This window comes from Tupaia chinensis, unplaced genomic scaffold (assembly GCF_000334495.1).
Source record: "Tupaia chinensis unplaced genomic scaffold, TupChi_1.0 Scaffold000202_1, whole genome shotgun sequence".
NCBI lineage: Eukaryota > Metazoa > Chordata > Mammalia > Scandentia > Tupaiidae > Tupaia > Tupaia belangeri.
Window position 1 is genome coordinate 32,279 of NW_006159678.1, and position 21,095 is coordinate 53,373.

General features: G+C 37.6%; 1 protein-coding gene, 1 non-coding gene and 1 pseudogene across 2 annotated transcripts; 2 read left to right on the plus strand and 1 right to left on the minus strand.

Annotated features, from left to right (window-relative positions):
* Positions 1-478: 478 nt before the first annotated feature.
* LOC102494596 (olfactory receptor 10AG1) lies at positions 479-1,450 on the plus strand (the record flags this gene model as incomplete). The annotated part of the gene is made up of 1 exon (XM_006147220.2): positions 479-1,450. A coding segment is annotated over one exon (972 nt), but the record flags the coding sequence as incomplete, so codon positions are not given.
* Positions 1,451-7,759: 6,309 nt separating this feature from the next.
* Positions 7,760-7,893, minus strand: LOC114007597 (U11 spliceosomal RNA). Its single transcript, XR_003549197.1, has one exon. It is a non-coding gene; the product is annotated as a U11 spliceosomal RNA (small nuclear RNA).
* A 6,307-nt stretch (positions 7,894-14,200) lies between these two features.
* LOC102494997 (alanine--tRNA ligase, cytoplasmic pseudogene) lies at positions 14,201-19,097 on the plus strand (annotated as a pseudogene).
* Positions 19,098-21,095: the final 1,998 nt, after the last annotated feature.

Consider the following 21,095-nt stretch of genomic DNA (forward strand, 5'->3'; position numbering starts at 1 on the left):
TTTCCTCTCTCTCTCGTGTCTCTCTCTCTCTAGTTCTCTAGTCAAATTAAAATAAATGAATGAATAAATAAAATTAAATTTAAAAATAATTCTTAAAAAAAGTCTTTTAATTGAAATAATATGGAAAATGACTACCAATACAAAGAAAATAAACCCAGACAAAACAATACAAAGATCCTGTATTGTAATGCCACTCTTATGATGCACTAGTACAATACTATTTCTCCACAATGTTCTCTAAAAAATTCATACTTCCCAGTACCTCTGATATCATTACATCCAAATCTATAAAATACATTTGAATTATGCTTCCTAAATTAGTTCATCTCCAATACAAATTCCTTTCTGAAGTTTCTAATCTCATTTTCTAGAAATGGTAGAAATAATTTGAGAAAATATAAATGTATTTTCATACATCTATTCCAGTTGATTTAAAGAGAAATGGTTATTTGATTTGTGAATGAATTAATCATTTAAATTTACCATATCTGCAGATAAAGAACAAATTAAAGCAGAAAATTTGAATAGCACTGCTATGGTGGAATTTGTTCTCTTGGGATTTTCTGATACTCCCAGTCTCCAAAGGACTCTGTTTGGTGTATTTTTACTCATATATTTGACTATCCTGATGTGCAATAGCTTCATAATATTAATTACAAAAACCGACCCTGCTCTCCAGACACCCATGTATTTTTTCCTTGGCATTTTTTCCTGTTTGGAAATCTGTTATGTAACAGTAACTATCCCGAGAATGCTCATGGACCTTTGGACTCAGAAAGGTCATATCTCCTTCCTTGCCTGTGCTACACAAATGGGGTTCTTCTTTATGCTTGGGGGCACAGAGTGTCTCCTCCTGACAGTGATGGCTTATGACCGTTATGTGGCCATTTGCAACCCTCTCCATTATTCTCTAGTGATGAACCACAAGTTCTGCATGCAGCTGGTGGCTGCCTCCTGGATCACTGCAATTCCAGTTGCAATTGGGCAAACATGGAAGGTTTTCTCTTTGCCCTTTTGTGCATCTCACACAATCAATCACTTCTTCTGTGATGTTCCACCAATACTCCAGCTTGCTTGTGGGGACACATTTCTGAATGAGATAGCTGTTTTTGTAGTTGCAGATACAGTGGTGTTTATCATGGTTCCATTTCTGTTGATTGTTGTCTCCTATGGCAAAATTATCTCCAGCATTATGAAGTTGTCATCTGCCAGAGGAAGGTCTAAAGCCTTTTCTACCTGCTCTTCTCACTTGACAGTTGTAGTGTTATTTTATGGCACAGCTACCATTACTTATTTACAACCCAAACCAGATCAGTCTGAGGGAATGGGGAAGCTAATCTCTATTTTCTACACTGCTTTAATCCCTGCTTTGAATCCCATCATATATACACTGAGGAACAAAGATATCATGACGGCACTGAGAAAAGTACTACCCAAGTTATTAGCATGAGGTAAATCCTTGATTTATAGAAATAATCTGTTTATAGGTTTGTATGTGACTAGAATCGAAACACATTGTTAGCTTTGGTCCTACATTCCTAAATAATGGTAATAAAATCACAATGATGCCCCACATTTTGTAAGGAGACCTTTCTTTCACAGAGTTTATTTAAGGGTCCCTGTGTAACCAGAGGACAGATAGACTCCAGTGCATTTCATTTTGAAGATGAGTCTTTCTTTCTTGGTTAAGTATTGTGTTGAGACTACTTGAGCAATAGAATACAGCTTACCTGTGTGTGTTGTGTAAGTAGGGATTAGGATCATACTCTGTTAATTTTTCTTTACTTCCACGTTCCTTCAGATGCATTTTTCTGTCGGTCTCTGATCCTATGATTGCATTTAATCAGTGAAACACTCCACAAACTGAAAAGGTAATGGAAGCAGGGTTTCTTTACATTTTCCTCTGCTTCTATCTCTTGTCTCTGTGCATGTTCTTTGAAAGACTACAAATTCAAAGGATGTACACTACTCTATTGTGCAGATATTTTATTTTTTCAAAAATTTATTTATTTCCTATTGCTTATTTATTATATCATTTAAATTTTGACCAGGGAGAAAAAGTAGGAAATGAGAAAGCAAGTCTCCAGGTCTGGGATTCAAACTGTTGTTGACCATGTGGAAATCTAGCACTTCAAGCACCATACCAGCTGCCGACCCCCTATTGTGCCTATCTTAAAGTTCTCTGGTAACCAGATTCCCTCTGTCTATTGCTGGTGATATCAATTTAGTACTTGAAGCTTCTAAAATTCTCATGTTAACTATTCCTTCTCTTGTGCAGTGTGTTGAATGTTGTATCCTCAAAATATATCTCTATTTGATATCTTCAAATATATCCTTCTTAGACAAAAGTGATTTGTAGATGTAATTAACATAAAGATTATGAAATGAGATCACTGGTTTAGGGTGGGACTAAATCCAATGATAAGTATCTTTGAAAAAAACAGAGAGATGAATAAGTTTAGAAAACATTCAGAGAAACAGAAGGGAATGTCACATAAAGGTGGAAAAGGGGATTGCAATGATTCTGCCTCAAACCAAGAAAGTCCAAGAGCCACCAAAACCTACAAGTGGCCAGGAAGGATATTTTTCTTAAAGCCTTCTGATGGTCTGACGCACAGTCAACACCATGATTGTGGATATTGGACTTGAGAACTGTCAGATACTAATTTTCTGTTGCTTTAAGCCATCCAATTTATGAAAATTTAAGGTAAATATATAAACAGAGTGCAACACAAAAATATTCCTCTCATTAGCTTCTCTAGATGAATTCTGTACATTGATAGAATCCAGCTATCATACCATTCCCTCTCCCCTTCAAATATTGCATCCATTTTGGGCTGTAATTAAAGAAAAATAAAAATACTGATTCAAATATTGCATCCATTTTGGGCTCTAATTAAATAAAAATAAAAATACTTATTAATTTACTTTATTAACTTCATCAACAAAATCTCATTTGAAGGAATAATATTTACACATTATGGACATGTGTTTGTTAAAGTACGTTTATAATATTTTTGGTTTTCTCTTGTATTGTAAAATAAAATTGTTACCAAAGAGAAGAATATAGCATTAAGACATTGGAGCACATCTATACCACATAATATCTTATAAGCACTTAAGACAATGTTCAAGAGCAGTTCTAAGAAATTTCTACTTCCTTAACATGTATGAAACAGTATAAATGTACTTATCAAATATAACACTATGTTCATGAAACCATGAAAGATAGAATTATAACTTCATATAACATTTTACATGTGCATGTTGGTATCAGGTAGTACTCATACTAGCAGTGTCTGTAAGGATTTGGATTAAAAGAGAATATTGGCTTTCTCATATTGGCAAGATTCTATTTCACTTATTTTCTTTTTAATTTGCTATGAGCATGAAAGACAGAGACATAGAGAAACAGGCAGAGAGAAAGAGAAAGCACCGCCTCAAAATCAGCAGATGGCATAATTGCTGCATTGCTAGACTCCCACGTAATCAACGATAGTTCGAGTCCCAGACCCAGTGGCTTAAATCTCATGCCTGAAGCATTTGTGTCCAAAATGCCGAGAGGAGAATGAAGGAGAAACCATCCCCCCTGAGAGTGATTTCTCACTTTCTGTCTGCTCTCTCTCTCTGGTGAGCCGCCTCAAAATCAGCAGATGGCATAATTGCTGCATTGCTAGACTCCCACGTAATCAACGATAGTTCGAGTCCCAGACCCAGTGGCTTAAATCTCATGCCTGAAGCATTTGTGTCCAAAATGCCGAGAGGAGAATGAAGGAGAAACCATCCCCCCTGAGAGTGATTTCTCACTTTCTGTCTGCTCTCTCTCTCTGCTGAGCACACACCCATACACACACACACCAAAAAAAAAAAAAAAAACAAAACAAAACAAAAACAAAAAAACCCACAAAGAAACAAAACAAAACAAAAAAACAACTCTCTGGAAAAAAAGAAAAAACGCTGCTCAGAGTGGGATTGCCATACCGTAATTTCTTTTCCTCCATTCTCCTATCAGGATTTTGGGCACACAACTGGTGTGTTTCTAGTCCATGTCCAGGACTACAACCACACAGTAAGCCACTAAACCACTATACCACCAACAGGCACACACATTATTTAACTTTTATTTTTTTACATTTTTCTTTCTATTTATCTCATTGATAATATAATATGTACGAGATCCACTGTTAGTGAAATGGCTATGTCGCTGGACTCCCATGTAGTCAACCACGGTTTGAGTCTTGGACCCGGTGGCTTAAACTCATGCCAGGGGCGGGGGCGCACGTGCCCAAGATCCCGAAAGGAAAATGGAGGAGAAGGGATTGTGGCATGGTCATCCCCCCTGGGGAGTGATTTCTCGCTTTCTGTCTCTCTGTCTCTCTCTGTCTTTGTGGCGAGCACATGCTCCCTATAGCAAAAACCTCTAAAAAAATATATAATATGTAGATCAGAAGAAATAATGGATTTTTATTCTGAAAATGTAAAACCACATAACAATGACAATGTTTACATTTTTTCCTTTTTTATTAATATTAAATTTCTCAAAGTATATTTGGAATGAAGTAGGTAAATATCTGCCTTAGCCAAATTATTTTTGAGTACTGAAAGAAAAAAAGATTTTTTATGATCTAAAAGGATTCATAAGTTACAAAATTTAGTTTTATTCTTTAAAAAAAAAACTAAAAGGCACATAGGACGCAATCTAAAAATAATTTGAGATTATAAAAATTGCTAAGAATAAAATAATGACATGCAGTGAATATTGAATGATAATAAATTAAACAACCTATAGAACAACAACAACAAAAAAAGTTGACAATTATTGAATTAATGAGAGTTTTCTTAATAGAATCCAACATATAACAAGAATAATAAAAATTTAGATAACTAATTACATATATAATTTTTTCAGTGTTTGATAAATAAAAAGATAAAGCATGTACATGATTTTCAGAAATCAAGACTATATTTTGTAAGTAAAAACATGTAAATTGGGTATTTGCCTTTTTTCAGTCCTAAAATCTTGCTGTAAGTATTTATTTATATACCTGCTGACAATGACAATTTAAGAATTCTCAAGAATAACTTGTATCTTAAGAAAAAGTAAAAACAAATAAAAAGTTTAGTCTTTGAAAGAAATAGGACAAAAAATAACACATAAATCAAATAAGATTTTGTTTCAAATTAGATTGTGATATTAGAGAGAGTCAAAAACTCAGATATCTATCAAATAATTATAGATCAGGGAAGCATGATGGGAATGAAGGAGGCACTGTACGGTTTTTTTAATTTTTTTCCCTCTATTTCAATTTTAAATACATACATTTATAACAGACTGGATATGTATTTTGAAATAGTACATAAGTTGCCTTTGAGAAAGATAATTAATTCTCCACCAGGATAGGGTTAAACAAAGAGGGGCCAGTAGGTGGTGTGATGGTTAAGGGCACTGGACTTCCACATGGTTGACCATGATTAGAATCCTAACCTGGTGACTTGCTTTTTCAATTTCCCTCTCTTTATCTCTCTTTCTCTCTCTCTCTCTTACTCTGTCCTTCTCTGGTCAATTTAAATAAATAAAGTTAAATAAAATAATTAGTTTTAAAAAAAGAAATAAAATTATGATGAATTAAGCAGGCAGCTGTAAAGGTAAAAGAAGGCTGTTTTTATGTCCCAAGAATCAGATAGAAGAATCAAGAAAACAAACTCAGCAAAGCAGAGTTAAGAAAGGAACTGAAATGCATAAATGTTTAAAGAAGTATTTTATTTAACTAACTTTATTTATATACTTACTTTTTGAGCAAAGAGGGACAGAGAGAACATGAGAAAGAAAGCTGACAGGTCCAGGACTCAAATTGTAGTTGGCTATCTGGGAGTCCAGTGTCCCTATCCACCACATCACCTGCTGGCCCCTGAAATGCATAATTTTGCATTGAAATTTCTCAGGTAATGGTGGAAAATTGAAGAAAGAAAGCTGACAGGTCCAGGACTCAAATTGTAGTTGGCTATCTGGGAGTCCAGTGTCCCTATCCACCACATCACCTGCTGGCCCCTGAAATGCATAATTTTGCATTGAAATTTCTCAGGTAATGGTGGAAAATTGAGAAATGTTCATTTCTTTTCTTTTTTTTTTTTAAGTTTGCAATATGACTTGTGTGCTGTGAGAAGAAAGAAAAGAGAGAGAAGTGAGAGAGAAAGTGAGAAATCATGACCCTTGGGTGAATGGCATTACTGCAGTCACTTCTCGTCCATTCTCCTCTTGGGATTCTTGGCATGTATGCACACATGCATGGTGTGTTTTTTGTGCCAAATTGTTCAGAACTTGAACCACACAGTTCACCACATGGGATCCAGTCACTCTATCCACCATATACTAGCTAACCCAAGAAGTATTCATTTTTTTTTTTTTTAGAAGTATTCATTTTTGAGAAAAGTCTTGCTCATACCAAGATCCGGGAGCATGGGGGAGTGGAAATCTAAATTTCACTGGGTGTTGGAAAGGACATCATTGCCCAGTGTCTGGAAGAAACAAATTGAATGAACAGTAAACAGAGACATAAAGGTAAATAGTGAGGTAATATACCAGGAAGTAATAGTTAGTAGATAAAGGATATTTTAAAAAGAGAACCTGATGTTTTGAATTTACATATATTCTAATAAAGATTGTTTCTGTCATGAGAATGAAATAAATTTCTGATTAAGTCCAAAATCTCTCTCTAACATAATATAAAGGAATATACAAATCAATATTTTGCTATATTGTATTATATGATATTATATCAGATTAGATACAATTACATATATTACCATCTGTATTTAATCTGTTCCATGGAGGAAAAATACGGCTATCACTAAATTGAGCAGAGTAAATATGATGGTTTATATGTATGATTATTATATTTATATTCTTTGTTTATGTTATGAAAGTGTAAAACTCTGAAAATCAATATGTGACAGTCAATCTAGTTAGAAGTTTTCAAACTCAACATTTTTATTCAAATAAAAGCCTTAAAATTTGGATTTCTACTTTTTATTATAGAGGAAACTGAAAAGAATTAGTTATATATTATTATATATATTCTAATTATATATAATTTAATATTAATGATAACAATCTCATAATAAATAGGATAAAGTCATGTCCAACTGACATCAGACATATAGTGAAAAACAATAATATATAAAAAGAGAAACATTTTGTCTTTTTTTTGTAATAACTAGCACTTAAAGACTATATTTTCTTTTTGACTTTTTTTGTTTCTTATATTTGAGTAGGTATTTACTTAAATCCTATGTGGTTTTACAAGTTCTGTCAGGACATCTTGTATCCCTCTTCATTGTGAGAATGATGTAATCTTACAGTGTGATTAAATTAAATCCAAAATAATTATTTACAAAAATATTATATTTCTAAATTCTTTTTTTTTTTTGGAGAGGTTTTTGCTATAGGGCGCATGCACTCGCCAGACAGAGAGAGACAGAGAGATAGAATGCGAGAAATCCCCCCCAAAGGGGGATGGCCATGCTGCAATCCCTTCTCCTCCATTCTCCTCTCGGGATCTTGGGCACACACGCACATACACCCGGCGTGAGTTTTAAGCCACTGGGTCCGGGACATGAACTGTGGTCGACTACATGGGAGTCCAGCAACATAGCCATTACGCTAACTGCTGGTCCCTCCACATACTTCTTTTCTAACAGCCACCAGACCGCATGACCCCTGATCATACTTAAAACTTGTCATCTCCTGTTAAAACAAGATCAGGGCGCCGGGACCAACGATCACCAGCTGCCCGATTACCAAAAAATTATGCTTCCGAAAACTCTTCATGTCGATTCTGCACACAGAGTGAATGAGCCTCCTGGCATGTGCCACTCATGACAGAAGCCCTTTTTATATTTCTAAATTCTATTAACAGTTGCTACTGGCCTGTACAAAGAAAGAACTACAGTCCCAGCTTTATGGGATGTTGTCAGGGGCAGAGAAGACAGAGGTATAAATGGCCCCAAAAGCAATTCTCCATGCCAAGAAGTGACACATTGTGTAGGGGCTAGAGATTCTAAATTGAAAACACATTGCAATTTAAAATAACAGTGTGGAATGGGGGGAGGTGAAGAGAAGAGGATAGAGAAAGATAGCAAGAGAACAATAGAGAGGCAGGACGTTAGTGAGAAACAGATATGGCTTATTAACTGTTGATGATGACATGTATAGTATTCTCAACTGGATTGGTATGAGAAGTATTTCATGATGGGCAAAGTCTTTTTACAAGCAAAATGAGAAATAGCGATTGACTGTTTTAAAAAAATAATTAGCATAAGAATAATAATGATTGGGGAAAACATAGAAAAGATATTGAATATTGAAGCGGGGAGATTAATGTCTCTGTATTGACTGACATGAATGGCATTCCCTTTTATTTATTTTTTTTGGAGAGGTTTTTCACTATAGGGCGCGTGTACTCTCCAGACAGACAGAGAGAGCTATGAAGACAGAAAGCGAGAAATCACCCCCCGGGGGGATGGTCACGCCGCAATCCCTTCTCCTCTATTCTCTTCTCAGGATCTTGGGCACGCACGCACATGCGCATGGCATGTTTTAAGCCACTGGGTCCAGGACGCGAACCGTGGTCGCTGGGAGTCCAGGCCAGCGACATAGCCATTACGCTAACTGCTGGTTCCCTATGGCATTTCCATTTGAAAAAGCAATGTAATACACTGTAAAGTTATATGTAATCCAAGGTAATATAAAGAAGATTATGATGATAATAAAAAAAATAACCTCTAATGAGTTAATGGAGTCACTCTACCTGATTAAATAAATTGATATTTATAAAATACTTTTGGCTACTTTGAACATCATACAACACACATTATCTTATAAATAAATAATACAGATAACTGAAAACCAGAAGGAGACCCCATCTGTCTCATGTGTCAGGCATATCTTGTCTAATAACCCACTAGTGAGATACATTTGCTGTCATGACTTTTTTTTTTTAGAGATTTTTGCTATCAGGCACTTGTAATTGCCAGATAGTCTAAGAGAGACAAAGAAACAGAAAGCAAGAAATCATGACATGAGGCTAGGGTCACACCACAGTCCCTTCTTCATTCTTCTCATGAGATTTTGTGCACATACGGACATGCACCCATCATGAATTTCAAGCCTCCTTGTCCAGGACTTGAACCAGAATTGGCCTATGGACATGCCCATATTCCTGTTGTGAAATAATCAGAATTAAAGTTTTTTATGTTTATCAGAAAATGTTGAATCCAAACATATTATAAGGTGAAGGCTTAAAAGGCTTTGGTTCTTTGATATGTAAATAAATTCCAATAAATTTTCAAGCTTGCTTCCCAGTTAATGAGGTGCAAAACCTAGTCAGAGTGAAAGAGGTACTGATCATTGAATTATCCTTCACATGAGTTCAAGAGAGAGGGTAAGGGGGCTGAGTGGTGGCACAGCTACAAAATGTGACCCTCAACAAAGCTGATCCACGTAGAAAGTCTCTGGATTTGTGTCTGGAAACATTCCTACATATGCTGGGCATTCACATGCCCAAGATCCAGGACTGGCTGAGGCAGAAGGTGGTTTGCCTCAGCATCCATACCCTATTGGAGGTGTCATAATGGTCTCTATCCCTTTTTCTCTTTCTTTCTCTCTCTTAAAATAAATAAATAAATAATTTATTTCTTATTAGTTCATAATAATTAATTAATTATGTATTATTTCAGTTGTTATTTCTCTAGGTCTAATGTAGAGAAATAAGGCATTGTTAAAGATCACAGATTTTCAGAAACTAAATTGTAAAAGTATCTTCTATATTTGACAGAAATTGTAACGGGACAATTAGTGAACAAAAATGAGAGCTATGATGGAGGCTGGCTTAATGTTCTTCAATAACATTTCTGTTTCTTTGATACATAGTATAACAAAAAATATACAAAAACTCTGCTGTTCTCATATTTATTTTGGACAAAGCAATTCATTTATGCAATGTCATGTGTAGAAATGCTGTCTATTATGTGCTGATACTCTTTGGAGTGGATTTTCTTCCTTATTCTCTGTCTTCAATGCTCAGTTGATTGAATACCAATCCAATAAGAGACTAGAAAGATGTCCATTTGAATAGTGAGACTCTTAGATGTAAGAACTACTGTTTCTGAAATACTAGATGCAAAATTGTACTGTGAAATGAATGTAAGATAGTTCTTTATTTTGCTAAGTGATTGATATGTCTGATGTATTATTTCAGGTTTTTAGCTGTTTTCAGTGATTGGGATACTTGAGAAATGTAATAGCAAACTTTTTTTTTTTTTTTCTTGAGAGCTTTTTACTATAGGTGCATGTACTCAATGGAGACACAGAGATAAACAGAGAGAAAGCGAAAAATCATCCCCCAAGGGGATGTCAACTTTGCAATCCCTTCTCCATCATTCTTCCCTCAGGATTTTGGACACTCATGCACATGCATGTGGCATGAGTTTCAAGCCACTAGGTCTGGGACTTGAACCGGAGTTGGCTGCAGAAGACCAGTACCTGAACCACTATGCCACCTGGTGGTCCCTGTCAACTCTCCTTATAATGATAGGACAGGAGTGAAATCAGCTTATCACAATGGAAAAATAGACATTGAATTTGTCATAAACTGTATGTAATTGATAAATTTGTATCAAAAGTTGAGTGCATTTCTCCTCAGTAGAAATAAGTGAAAGAAGCCCCACATGAAAATAACATATCAGTGACAAAAAGAGGACAGGGGCGCATGTAAGAGAAGCATGGTGTACCAAATAGAAGCAGATTTAGGATTAATACAATGGGAACTAGCAGATGGCAGAGTGCTTATGTTACTGGATTCCCCATGGCCAATGGCGGTTTAAGCCCCACACTTGGTAACTTGAAACTCACACCAAGTGCATGTGCATGAGTGCCCAAAATCTCAAGAGGAGAATAGAAGAGATGGAATTGTGGCATGGGCAACCTCCTGGGGTTAATTTCTTCCTTTCCCTTCTTCTGGCTCTGTCTCTATCTGGCAAGCACTTAAGCACATATGCCTTAAGACAAAAAAATTTAAAAACTTAATTAATTAATTATTAAATTGCAGTTAGAAACATATTATCAAATAGTCATGAAACTCCAAGCAGGATGGAACAAATGTAATCATACACACACAAAAAATAGAATTTATGCATGCCAATCTACCTCCATATATGCCTACAAATAGCTGAAATGGGACAAATATTGGGGCCTGCAAATGGCATACTGGTTGCATCACTTGGCCCCATGGCCAAGCACATTTTAAGTCCTAGACACAATGAATTGAAAAATCACACCACGCTAGTCTACATGCGTGCCCAAGATCCCAGGAGGAGAATGGAGGAGAAGGGATTGCAATTTGGCTGTCCCTCCTGCTGTGATTTCTTACTTTCCCTCTCATCGACTCGACTCTGTCTCTCTCTCTCCCTCTGGCAAGTGCACACACCCTAAGGCCTTGGAATTAAAAAACAAAAACAAAAACAAAAAACTATTAAAAAATGAAATAAGACAAGTATGTTAAAAGAAGATTTGTGTTTGTTTTTCTGTACAGGCACTTTCACTTAGTTACTTAAAGTGACAATTAATTACAGCAAGTGACAAGACACCACAGAACAATAAAACAAATTCACTGTAATCATTTGTATTTATTCTGAATACAGTATTATGGGTGTACAGCAAAGTACAAATTGATAAATGAAAGATTTAGTTCCGTGTGATTGTGAACGCTTCCTCTAGTGAGTTTTAACTGACTGAGGGAACAAGTCAAAGAAGGCTATTTGTCAAAGAGGTTAAGTTATCTTTATTTATTTATTTATTTTTAGAAAGATTTTTGTTATAGACCATATGCACTCATCAGAGAGACAGAGACAGAGAGACAAAGCAAGAAATCACCCTCCTGCTGGATGGCTATGCTACAATACCTTCTCCTCCATTGTCCTCTTGAGATTTTGGGCATGCACACATACAAGCCTGGCATGAGTTTCATACCACTGAGTCTGGGACTTGAACTGTGGTTGATTACGTGGGAGTCCAGCAACACAACCATTATGCCATTTGCTGGTCTCAAATTGGTAAGTTATTAAGCGACAGATGGCTAGATAAAATAATGTTGTCTAGAATACTTATTTTTGAGGTGGCTTGTATTTTATTTTTAATCAGCTATATTTTTTTCCTGATGCATAATTAGGCAACATTACAAGAACAAAAACTCTATGTTTGTGAACAGAAATGACATACCTTAATTTTCATAAAAGTTAGTCTAGGAACAGAACATTCTCTTTCTGAATAAGGACCTTACTACCAAGTATGTAGAAGAGATCAAGAATAGCATGTTTGTCACATGATACATTTTTTTAAGGTTTGGATTATCTGGGTCTGGTTGAAATATGGGAATAAAATAAAAATGACAAATCTGTATCAATTCTCAAGGGCCCACAGCTGCTATTAAATAAGATCAAATCAAAGCCAGCTGATATCAGACAGTGAACAATGGTAATACCTAAAAGATAATCTCTTGGTCTGTTATATTTCTTTGTAATAATTATCATTTAAAGACAGTATTTTGGCTTTCTTTTTTTTTTTAAATATATGAGTAAGTATTTACTTATGTTTAAGTGACTTTACAAGTTAGTACTTTCTTTCTTTTTCTTTTTTTGGAGAGGTTTTCACTATAGGGTGCATGCGCTCGCCAGACAGACAGAGACAGAGAGACAGAAAGCGAGAAATCCCCCCCCGGGGGGGGATGGCCATGCCGCAATCGCTTCTCCTCCATTCTCCTCTCGGGATCTTGGGCATGCATGCACATGCACCCGGCGTGAGTTTTAAGCCACCAGGTCCAGGACGCGAACCACGGTCGACTATGTGGGAGTCCAGCGACATAACCATTACGCTAACTGCTGGTCCCTTGACAAGTTAGTACTTTCTGTTCCCCCCTTGCTTGTAAGAAAAATGTATTCTTACAGCATGTTTACTTAAAGTTAAATCTTAAATAAGTATTCACAAAAATATGATGTGTCCAATCTCTGTTAGCAGTTTCGACTGAGTTATACAAAGAAATGAGAAACACAGTCCCAACTTTCTGGGAAGTTGTCAGGGGCAGAGAAGATATAGAGGTATAAATAGCCCCAAAACAATCCTCCTTGCCAGGTAGTGACATACAGTGTAAGAGTTAGATTCTAAGTTGAAATCACACTGAAATTTAAAATGAACTCTAATGAATTAATGGAGTAATTCTACATGATTAAATAAACTAATACTTAGAAAACACTTTTTCTTACTTTGACTACAATGTAACACATACATTATTATATATAATACATAAGACAGACCCTTGAGAACCATCTAAGTCTCATGTGTCAGGCAGTATCTTGTCTAATAACCCACTAGTGAGATATACTTACTCTCATGCATTCTATGTTAAATTAATATTCTGATTATTGGTCTTTCTGAAAACAAATACTTACAATTTTTAATAATTTATAAAATAATTACTTCTCAGTTTTGGGGTTCATATGCTTCAACTCAGGTATATTATGAAAACGAGAATGATCAATGACCAACAGTGGAATGCTTCAGGTTAGATAAACAGGTGAAGTTCCTACAATTGTATTTTCAACGCAGTTTATTTTATAAGGTCATTATAAATTAACCAATCAAGAGTTCAAAAATATTAACTAAACATTTGCTGCATGATAGGGTATAGTAGGATATTTCTAAGAGAGATTTTTGCTATAGGTTACATGCATTTGCTGGAGAGACAGAGAGTTATGGAGAGACAAAAAAGTGAAAAATCAATAGGTTACATGCATTTGCTGGAGAGACAGAGAATTATGGAGAGACAAAAAGGTGAAAAATCAACTCCCGGGGGGATGGCCACACCACAATCCCTTCTCCTCCATTCTCCTCTTGAGATTTTGGGCATGCATGCACACTAATCTGGCTTTAGCTTCAAGCCCCCTGAATCCAAGACACAAACTGTAGTCAGCCATGTGGGAGTCCATGGGATATAACTGCTATGCCATCTGCTGGTCCCAGTACTATATTGTTGTAATATATTTAAAATTTACTATTCTATGTTATTAGTTTTTATATTTAGAATCTGTCATATATTCACACTTAGACTTCAATTATGCTCTTTGATCCTAGGATTTAAAATGGTAGAATATGAATGAAGATGATACACCTTCTGTGCTAGTTACTCAGACACCTTTAGTTGATAGACTAATAGACCAAAAGGATAAAGCACTAATTTTACTACTTACACAAACCAAAAGCAAACCACCAGTAGTAAATCTCACTTGATTAAATAAATTCATTCTTTGAGACTTTTCTAGTATTCTCAGTCTTCACATATTTACTTTGTCTATTGGTTGCACCTGAGGAGAAATGGCATTATTATTTTTACTACCAGGGTTAATTATCCTTTCCAAATTTTCATGTATTTATTTTCTACAATAATTTTCCCTTCTTTGAACTCTCTGTGTCTCTCATTTTTCTGAGAAGATTCATAAATTCCTGGACTCAGAAAACAAGCGTTTCTTTGTCCATGCTACACAAATGTGCTCTGTCCTTCAGCTTGGAGAAATTAAGTGTTTTTTTCTGGATAATCATGGCCTGCTACCACTATCTAGCCATTTGTAACTCTCTCCGTTATTCTCTAGTCATGAAACACAAGGTCTGTATATCTGGTGATTGGCTGTAAGGTTAGTGGACTGTCAATAGAAATAAGGCAGACCTGCCAGAATATCTGTCTCTCCTTTTGTGGATGCAACAATCTCCAGTACTCAAGCCAGCCTGTGGAGAGATCTTTGTGGATGAGTTGCTATTCTTTGTCAATCATGGTGCTGGTTGTAGTGATCCCTTTTTTGCTGATACTTGGCTCCTACAGTAAAATCACCTCAACCTCCTGAAGTTGCCATCAACAACTCGGTCAGCCAGTGCCTTCTTCACCTGCTCATCTCCTATCATAGCTTGAGTTAAAATTTCATTTCATGGATCTGAGATCATTACCTATTCATGACTCAAATTAATGCTTTTTCCCTGAATAGATGAATTCCTCTCTCTTTTCTATTGGGTCTTTGGAAAAGTCGAGAAGTACTTTTCTGTGCAAAAATGCATCATGACTTTACTGACGATCCAGTTGTCGTTTCAAATTTAAGCTTATAGTACACACTCTTGAAAAGGAAGGTTGTCATAACTGATTTGAACTAATGACCTAATATCTCAATTTTTCTGGTTTCTAATCAGAAATTGTTACTTTGTTTTCTTGCCTTAATACAGATAGACTATTTTGGTCATACTTGGACTCCTCATTTTATTCTGGACTTTCTATTTTCAGAGTTTTAACCAAAATGGTTGCATTTACAATAGGAAACTAGGTTTTCAGTAAATTTTGTATTTACTTGACTAGTCTGACTTTACAAATTCATTGGTGACTTGTGATTACTTACTGAAAAATTATAGTTCATATGCGTGTGTGTGTGTGTGTGTGTGTATATACACACATTTGTTTGTCGAAAGGTGTATGTGCTCACTGGAGTAAGACAAGGTGTGCTTTCTCATCCCCACCCCATAGGGGATAGACACACCACACTCACTCCCCCCTTCATTTATCTCTTCTTTCAGGATTTTTAAAATGCACTCACAAGTACCTGGCATATTTTCAAATCACCAGTTCAGTACTCAAGTTACACAGTTGACTACATGTTATTTAGCTACCTTAACCAATATGTCACTGGCTGGCCCCTTGTCTAATAATTTACGTCTCGTTGCTTTTTCTTCCAAATTATAAAGTACATTCTTGATCTTCTCCCTTGTATGTAATTGTCATTTGTTTTCCCTAAATAAAGCTATCTTCTAGTAAAGAATACTGAAAATGGGTAGGTTTTGGAATATTTGTTGACTAATGTAGTCTTATCTTTTTAGAAGTTATATAAATTCTGAGCATTGCAAACTGCAATTGATGGTGGCTTGAGGTTGGTGCAGCTGTGTGGCTGCAAGAGCAGTTCTTTGGTTTGACTTTTAAGATGAACCTGACCCTAACAAGTGAAATCTGACACTGATCTATAGATATTTTTTAAGACAAATAAACGTACCTATGTTGTCTCCTCTACCACTATCCCACTATCTGAACCCACATCGTTCTTTGCAAGTGCGGGCATGAACCAGTTCAAACCTATCTTCCTGAACACTAATGACCTATCAAACCCTATGGCAAAGCTGAACAGAGATGCCAATACCAAGAAATGCATCCAGGCATGTTAGAGGGGGGACAAACACAAGGACCTGGATGATGTGGGCAAAGATTATCATCACACCTTCTTTGAGATGTTGGATTCCTAGCTTTTGGTAATTATTTCAAGGAACTGGTATGTATGACTCTGAAACTTCTCATCAAAGATTTTGGCATTCCATCTGAAATACTTCATGTGACTTGCTTAGGTGGGGAGAGGCAGTTGGCTTTAACCAGATCTGGAGTAAAAACAGATCTGGAAAAACTTGGGGCTGGAAAACAGCAAAACCCTCTCTGGAAATATGAAGCTTAACTTTTAGGAGGTGGGTGACACAGGCCTGTGTGGGTCCTGCAGAGAAATCAACGTTTGACTGGATTGGTGATCCTAACACCACACACCTTGTCAACCAAGATGACCCCAACTTGCTGGAGATTTGGAACCTTGTGTTCATCCAGTATAATAGAGAGACTGATGACATTCTGAAAACTTTGCCCAAGAAGAGCATTGACCCAGGGATGGGCCTGTAGCAATTGGCGTTTGTGCTGCAAAATAAGATGTCCAATTATGACGCTGACCTTTTTATTCCTTGCTTTGAACCTATTCAGAAGAGCACGGTGCCTAATTGTACACTGCAAAAGATGGCACTGACAATGCTGATGGGATCATCATGGTCTATGGGGTGCTCACTGACCATGCTCAGACCATCATGGTGGCACTGGCTGATGGTGGCCAGCCTGACAATAGGGGGCAGGGGTACATGTTACGATGAATTCTGCACCAGGCTGTTTGCCATTCCCATGAGAAAGAAACTCAATTCCAGCAGTCTTCTTTGCCATATTGGTAGACGTTGTGGTCCGGTCCCTGGGAGATGCATTTCCTGAGGTAAAGAAGGACCCAGAGATGGTTAAAGACATCATTAATGAAGAAAAAGTACAGTTTCTCAAGACCCTCAGCTGAGGGCATCACATCCTGGACAGGAAAATCCAGAGCCTGAGAGACCACAAGACCATCTCCAGTGACACCGCTTGGCTCCTTTATGACATCTACAGGTTTCCCATGGATCTCACTAGACTGATTACTGAAGAGAAGGGCCTGCTGGTGGACATACACGGCTTTGAAGAGGAAAGAAAATTGGCCCAGCTGAAATCCAAGGACAAGTGAGCTGGTGGGGATGACCTCATCATGCTGCACATTTACGCAATTGAATAGTTCTGGGCAAAGGGTCTGGAGGCCACAGATGACTCTTCAAAGTATAATTATCATTCAACTCCAGTGGTAACTACTGTTTGAGAGTACAGTGGCTATAGTGCTGGCTTTGTGCAGGGAGATGCTTGTGGAAGATGTGTTCACGGGCCAGGAGTATGGAGTGGTGCTAGACAAGACCTGCTTCTATGCAAAGCAGATCTATGAGGAAGGCTACCTGGTGAAGGCTGATAACAGCAGTGAAGACAAAACCAAGTTCACTGTGAACAGCACGCAGGTGTGAGGAGGATGCATGCTGCCCATAGGGACAATCTATGGCCACTTGAAAGTGGGGGACCAGGTCCAGCTGTTCAATGAGCCTAGATGGAGATCTGTTATGAGTAACCACAGCTACCTACATTATGAACTTCACCTTGCACTGCGTGCTCCGGGAAGCTGACTGAAAAGGCTACCTGGTGGCTCCTGACTACCTCCAGTTTGACTTCACTACCAAGGGAGCTATGTCTATCCTACAGATCAAGAAGGTCGAAGATATTGTCAATGAAACAATCAAGGCAGCCAAGCCTGTCTACAACCAGGGTTGCCCCCTGGTGGCAGCAAAAGCTATTCAGGGCCTGCAGGCCGTGTTTGATGAAACCCACCCTGACCCTGTGGAAGTCATCTCCATTGGGGTGCCCATGTTTGAGCTGCTGGATGATCCCCTGGTCCTGCTAGCTCCCTGACTTCCGTGGAGTTCTGTGGGGCAACCCACCTGTGGAACTCAAGTAGCATGGGAGCTTTTGTGATCATAACTGAAGAAGCTATTGCCAAGGGAATCTGGAGGATCATTGTCATCACAGGTGCTGAAGCCCAGAAGGCCCTGAGGAAACAGAGATCCTGAAGAGGTCACTCCCTGCCATGGAGGCCAAGGTGAAGACCCAGATCACACTGAACAAGGATGTACAAAGGGAGATTGCCAACTTGTAGTAGGCATTGGCCACCAGTCTTCCCCCAGTGGCAAAAGGACAAATTGTGGGAGATGCTCAAATCCCTGAAGAAGGTCATGGATGATCTGGACCCTGCCAACAAAACCAATGTCCAAAAGCGAGTGTTGGAGAAGATAAAGCAGTTCCTCAATAGGAACCCCAACAAGCCCCTCCCTGGTCATCCTGGAGATGGAGAGTGGCACCTTGGTCAAGGCCCTGAATGAAGCCTTGAAATTGTTCAATACACATTCCCCACAGATGTCCATCATGCTCGTCATGGTGGGCAACAATGTCAGCAAGATCACATGCTTGTGTCAGGTACCCCAGAATACAGCCAACCGAGGCCTAAAACTCACTGAGTGAGTACAGCAGGTGTCAGGCCTGATGGACTGCAAAGGCAGTGTCAAAGGTATGTCCATCCAGGCTATGGTCATGAATGTGGGCTGCCTGCAGGAAGTGTTGCAGCTGGCCACTTCCTTTGCTTAACTCTGACTGGGAGATGTGAAAAACTCAGGGGAAGGCCGACCTTCTCCGGGAAGCATCTCCCCTCATCCAGCTCTCTACCTGCCACAAGAATATTTGAATCTTGAGATCTTTAACAACTTTATATGTCCTCCTAACTCAGTAGTGACCAGAACATGCCTGGGGGCTGTCCTGTGATTCAGGCCTGAGGTCCCTGTCAATGCCACCATCTAGAACCACTCCCCTGAGACTGCTGTTACCATCGTCATGCTTGTGTCTTTAGGTAACAGTTCTTTGCTGATGTGAAGCTTCTAGGTCCACAGGCAGGAATTTTTTTTTTTTTTCACAGAAATAAAAGGACCATGTGCAATTAAAAAAAAGTTTTACAAATTCTATATTTTGATGTTACCTCTTTATGATTTCAAGATAAGTTTACAGTAATTCTAAGAAGAGATTAACAATAGAACCTTTCTCAGACATTTTTGTTTTTTCTTTTTTTTTTTTTTAAGAGAGATTTTGCTATAGGGCATGTGTGCTTGATAGAGAGACAGAGAGAGAGAAAGCAAGAAACCACCTCCTCTCCCCATGGGAGATGGCCATGCCATAATTCCATCTCCTGCATTCTCCTCTTGAGATTTTGGGCAAACACACACACACACACACACACACACACACACTCAGTTTTAAGCCACCAGGTCTAGGAATTGAACTGCAGTTGAACATGTGAGAGTCCAGCGACATAACCATTAGGCCATCTGCTGATCCCTCTCAGTCATGTTTCTACAATCATTATACTATGAGTGAAAAAATATTGAAACATACCTTTTTGCAACTGAGACCAAGAAAAAAATGTTTGGTCTATTTGTATTCAAAATTTTAATAAAGATACTGGGTTATGTACTTTTTGAGAGAGAGATAATTTTTTCTATAGTGCACATGCACTTGCCAGAGAGACAGAAACCAGAAACCATCCAGTAGGATTCTCCTCTTGAGATTTTTGGCAGTCATGCACACACACCCTCTGTGAGTTTCAAGTCACCAGGTCCAGGACCTGAACTGTGGGAGTCCAGCAACATAACAATGATATGTCTGCAGGCCCCTGGTTATGCATTTAAAAAAGAATAAAAGCACAAAAAATTGAATTAAAAACAAATCTAATTATTGAAAAAATATATGAAGGTGTATAAAGTATTAAATACAAATGACTAAAATTATTACAGTTAATAAATGAGTATATTTGCTGGATACAAAGTCAATAAATAAAAATAAATTTCTGTAGAAAAGGTATTGTATTGTCAGAAAAGTCATGTCACATTTTTTTCTATTTTTGAAAGGTCATTTTTTCGACCAGGAAGGCTTTATCCCAGGGATGTAAGGGTGGTTCAACATATGCAAGACCATAAATGTAATATACCACATTAACAGAAAGAAAGATAAAAACGATTTGATCATTTCAATTGATGTGGAGAAAGCATTTGATAAAATACAACATCCTTTTATGATTAAGACCCTCAGTAAGGTTGGTATAGAAGGGTCATTTCTTAACACAATAAAAGCCATGTAAGAAAAACCTACAGCTAACATTATACTGAATGGAAAAAAGCTGAAAGATTTTCTTCTAAAAACGGGTACTAGGCAAGGCTGCCCACTTTCTCCACTGCTCTTTAATATAGTGCTGGAAGTCTTAGCTAATGCAATCAGAGAAGAGAACAATAAAAAAGGCATCTGACTAGGCAAAGAAGAGTTGAAAATATCTTTATTCACAGATGACATGATGGTGTACTTAGAAGACCCAAAGGTCTCCATGAAAAAACTACTCGAAGTAATAAGTAAATACAGTAAAGTGGCAGGATACAAAATCAATATCCAAAAATCTATAGCATTTCTATATATGAACAATGAGTTGAACAAAGTAGAGCTGAAGAAAGGAATCCCTGTCACAGTAGCCACAAGATGTATAAGATACCTAGGGATAAACCTAACTAATAAAGTCAAAGACCTTTATAAAGAAAACTATAAAATCTTGGGAACCAGCAGTTAGCGTAATGGCTATGTCGCTGGACTCCCACATAGTTGACCGCGGTTTGCGTCCCAGACCCGGTGGCTTAAAATTCACTCTGGGCGCGTGTGCGTGCATGCCCAAGATCCCAAGAGGAGAATGGAGGAGAAGGGATTGCGGTGTGACCATCCCCTCTA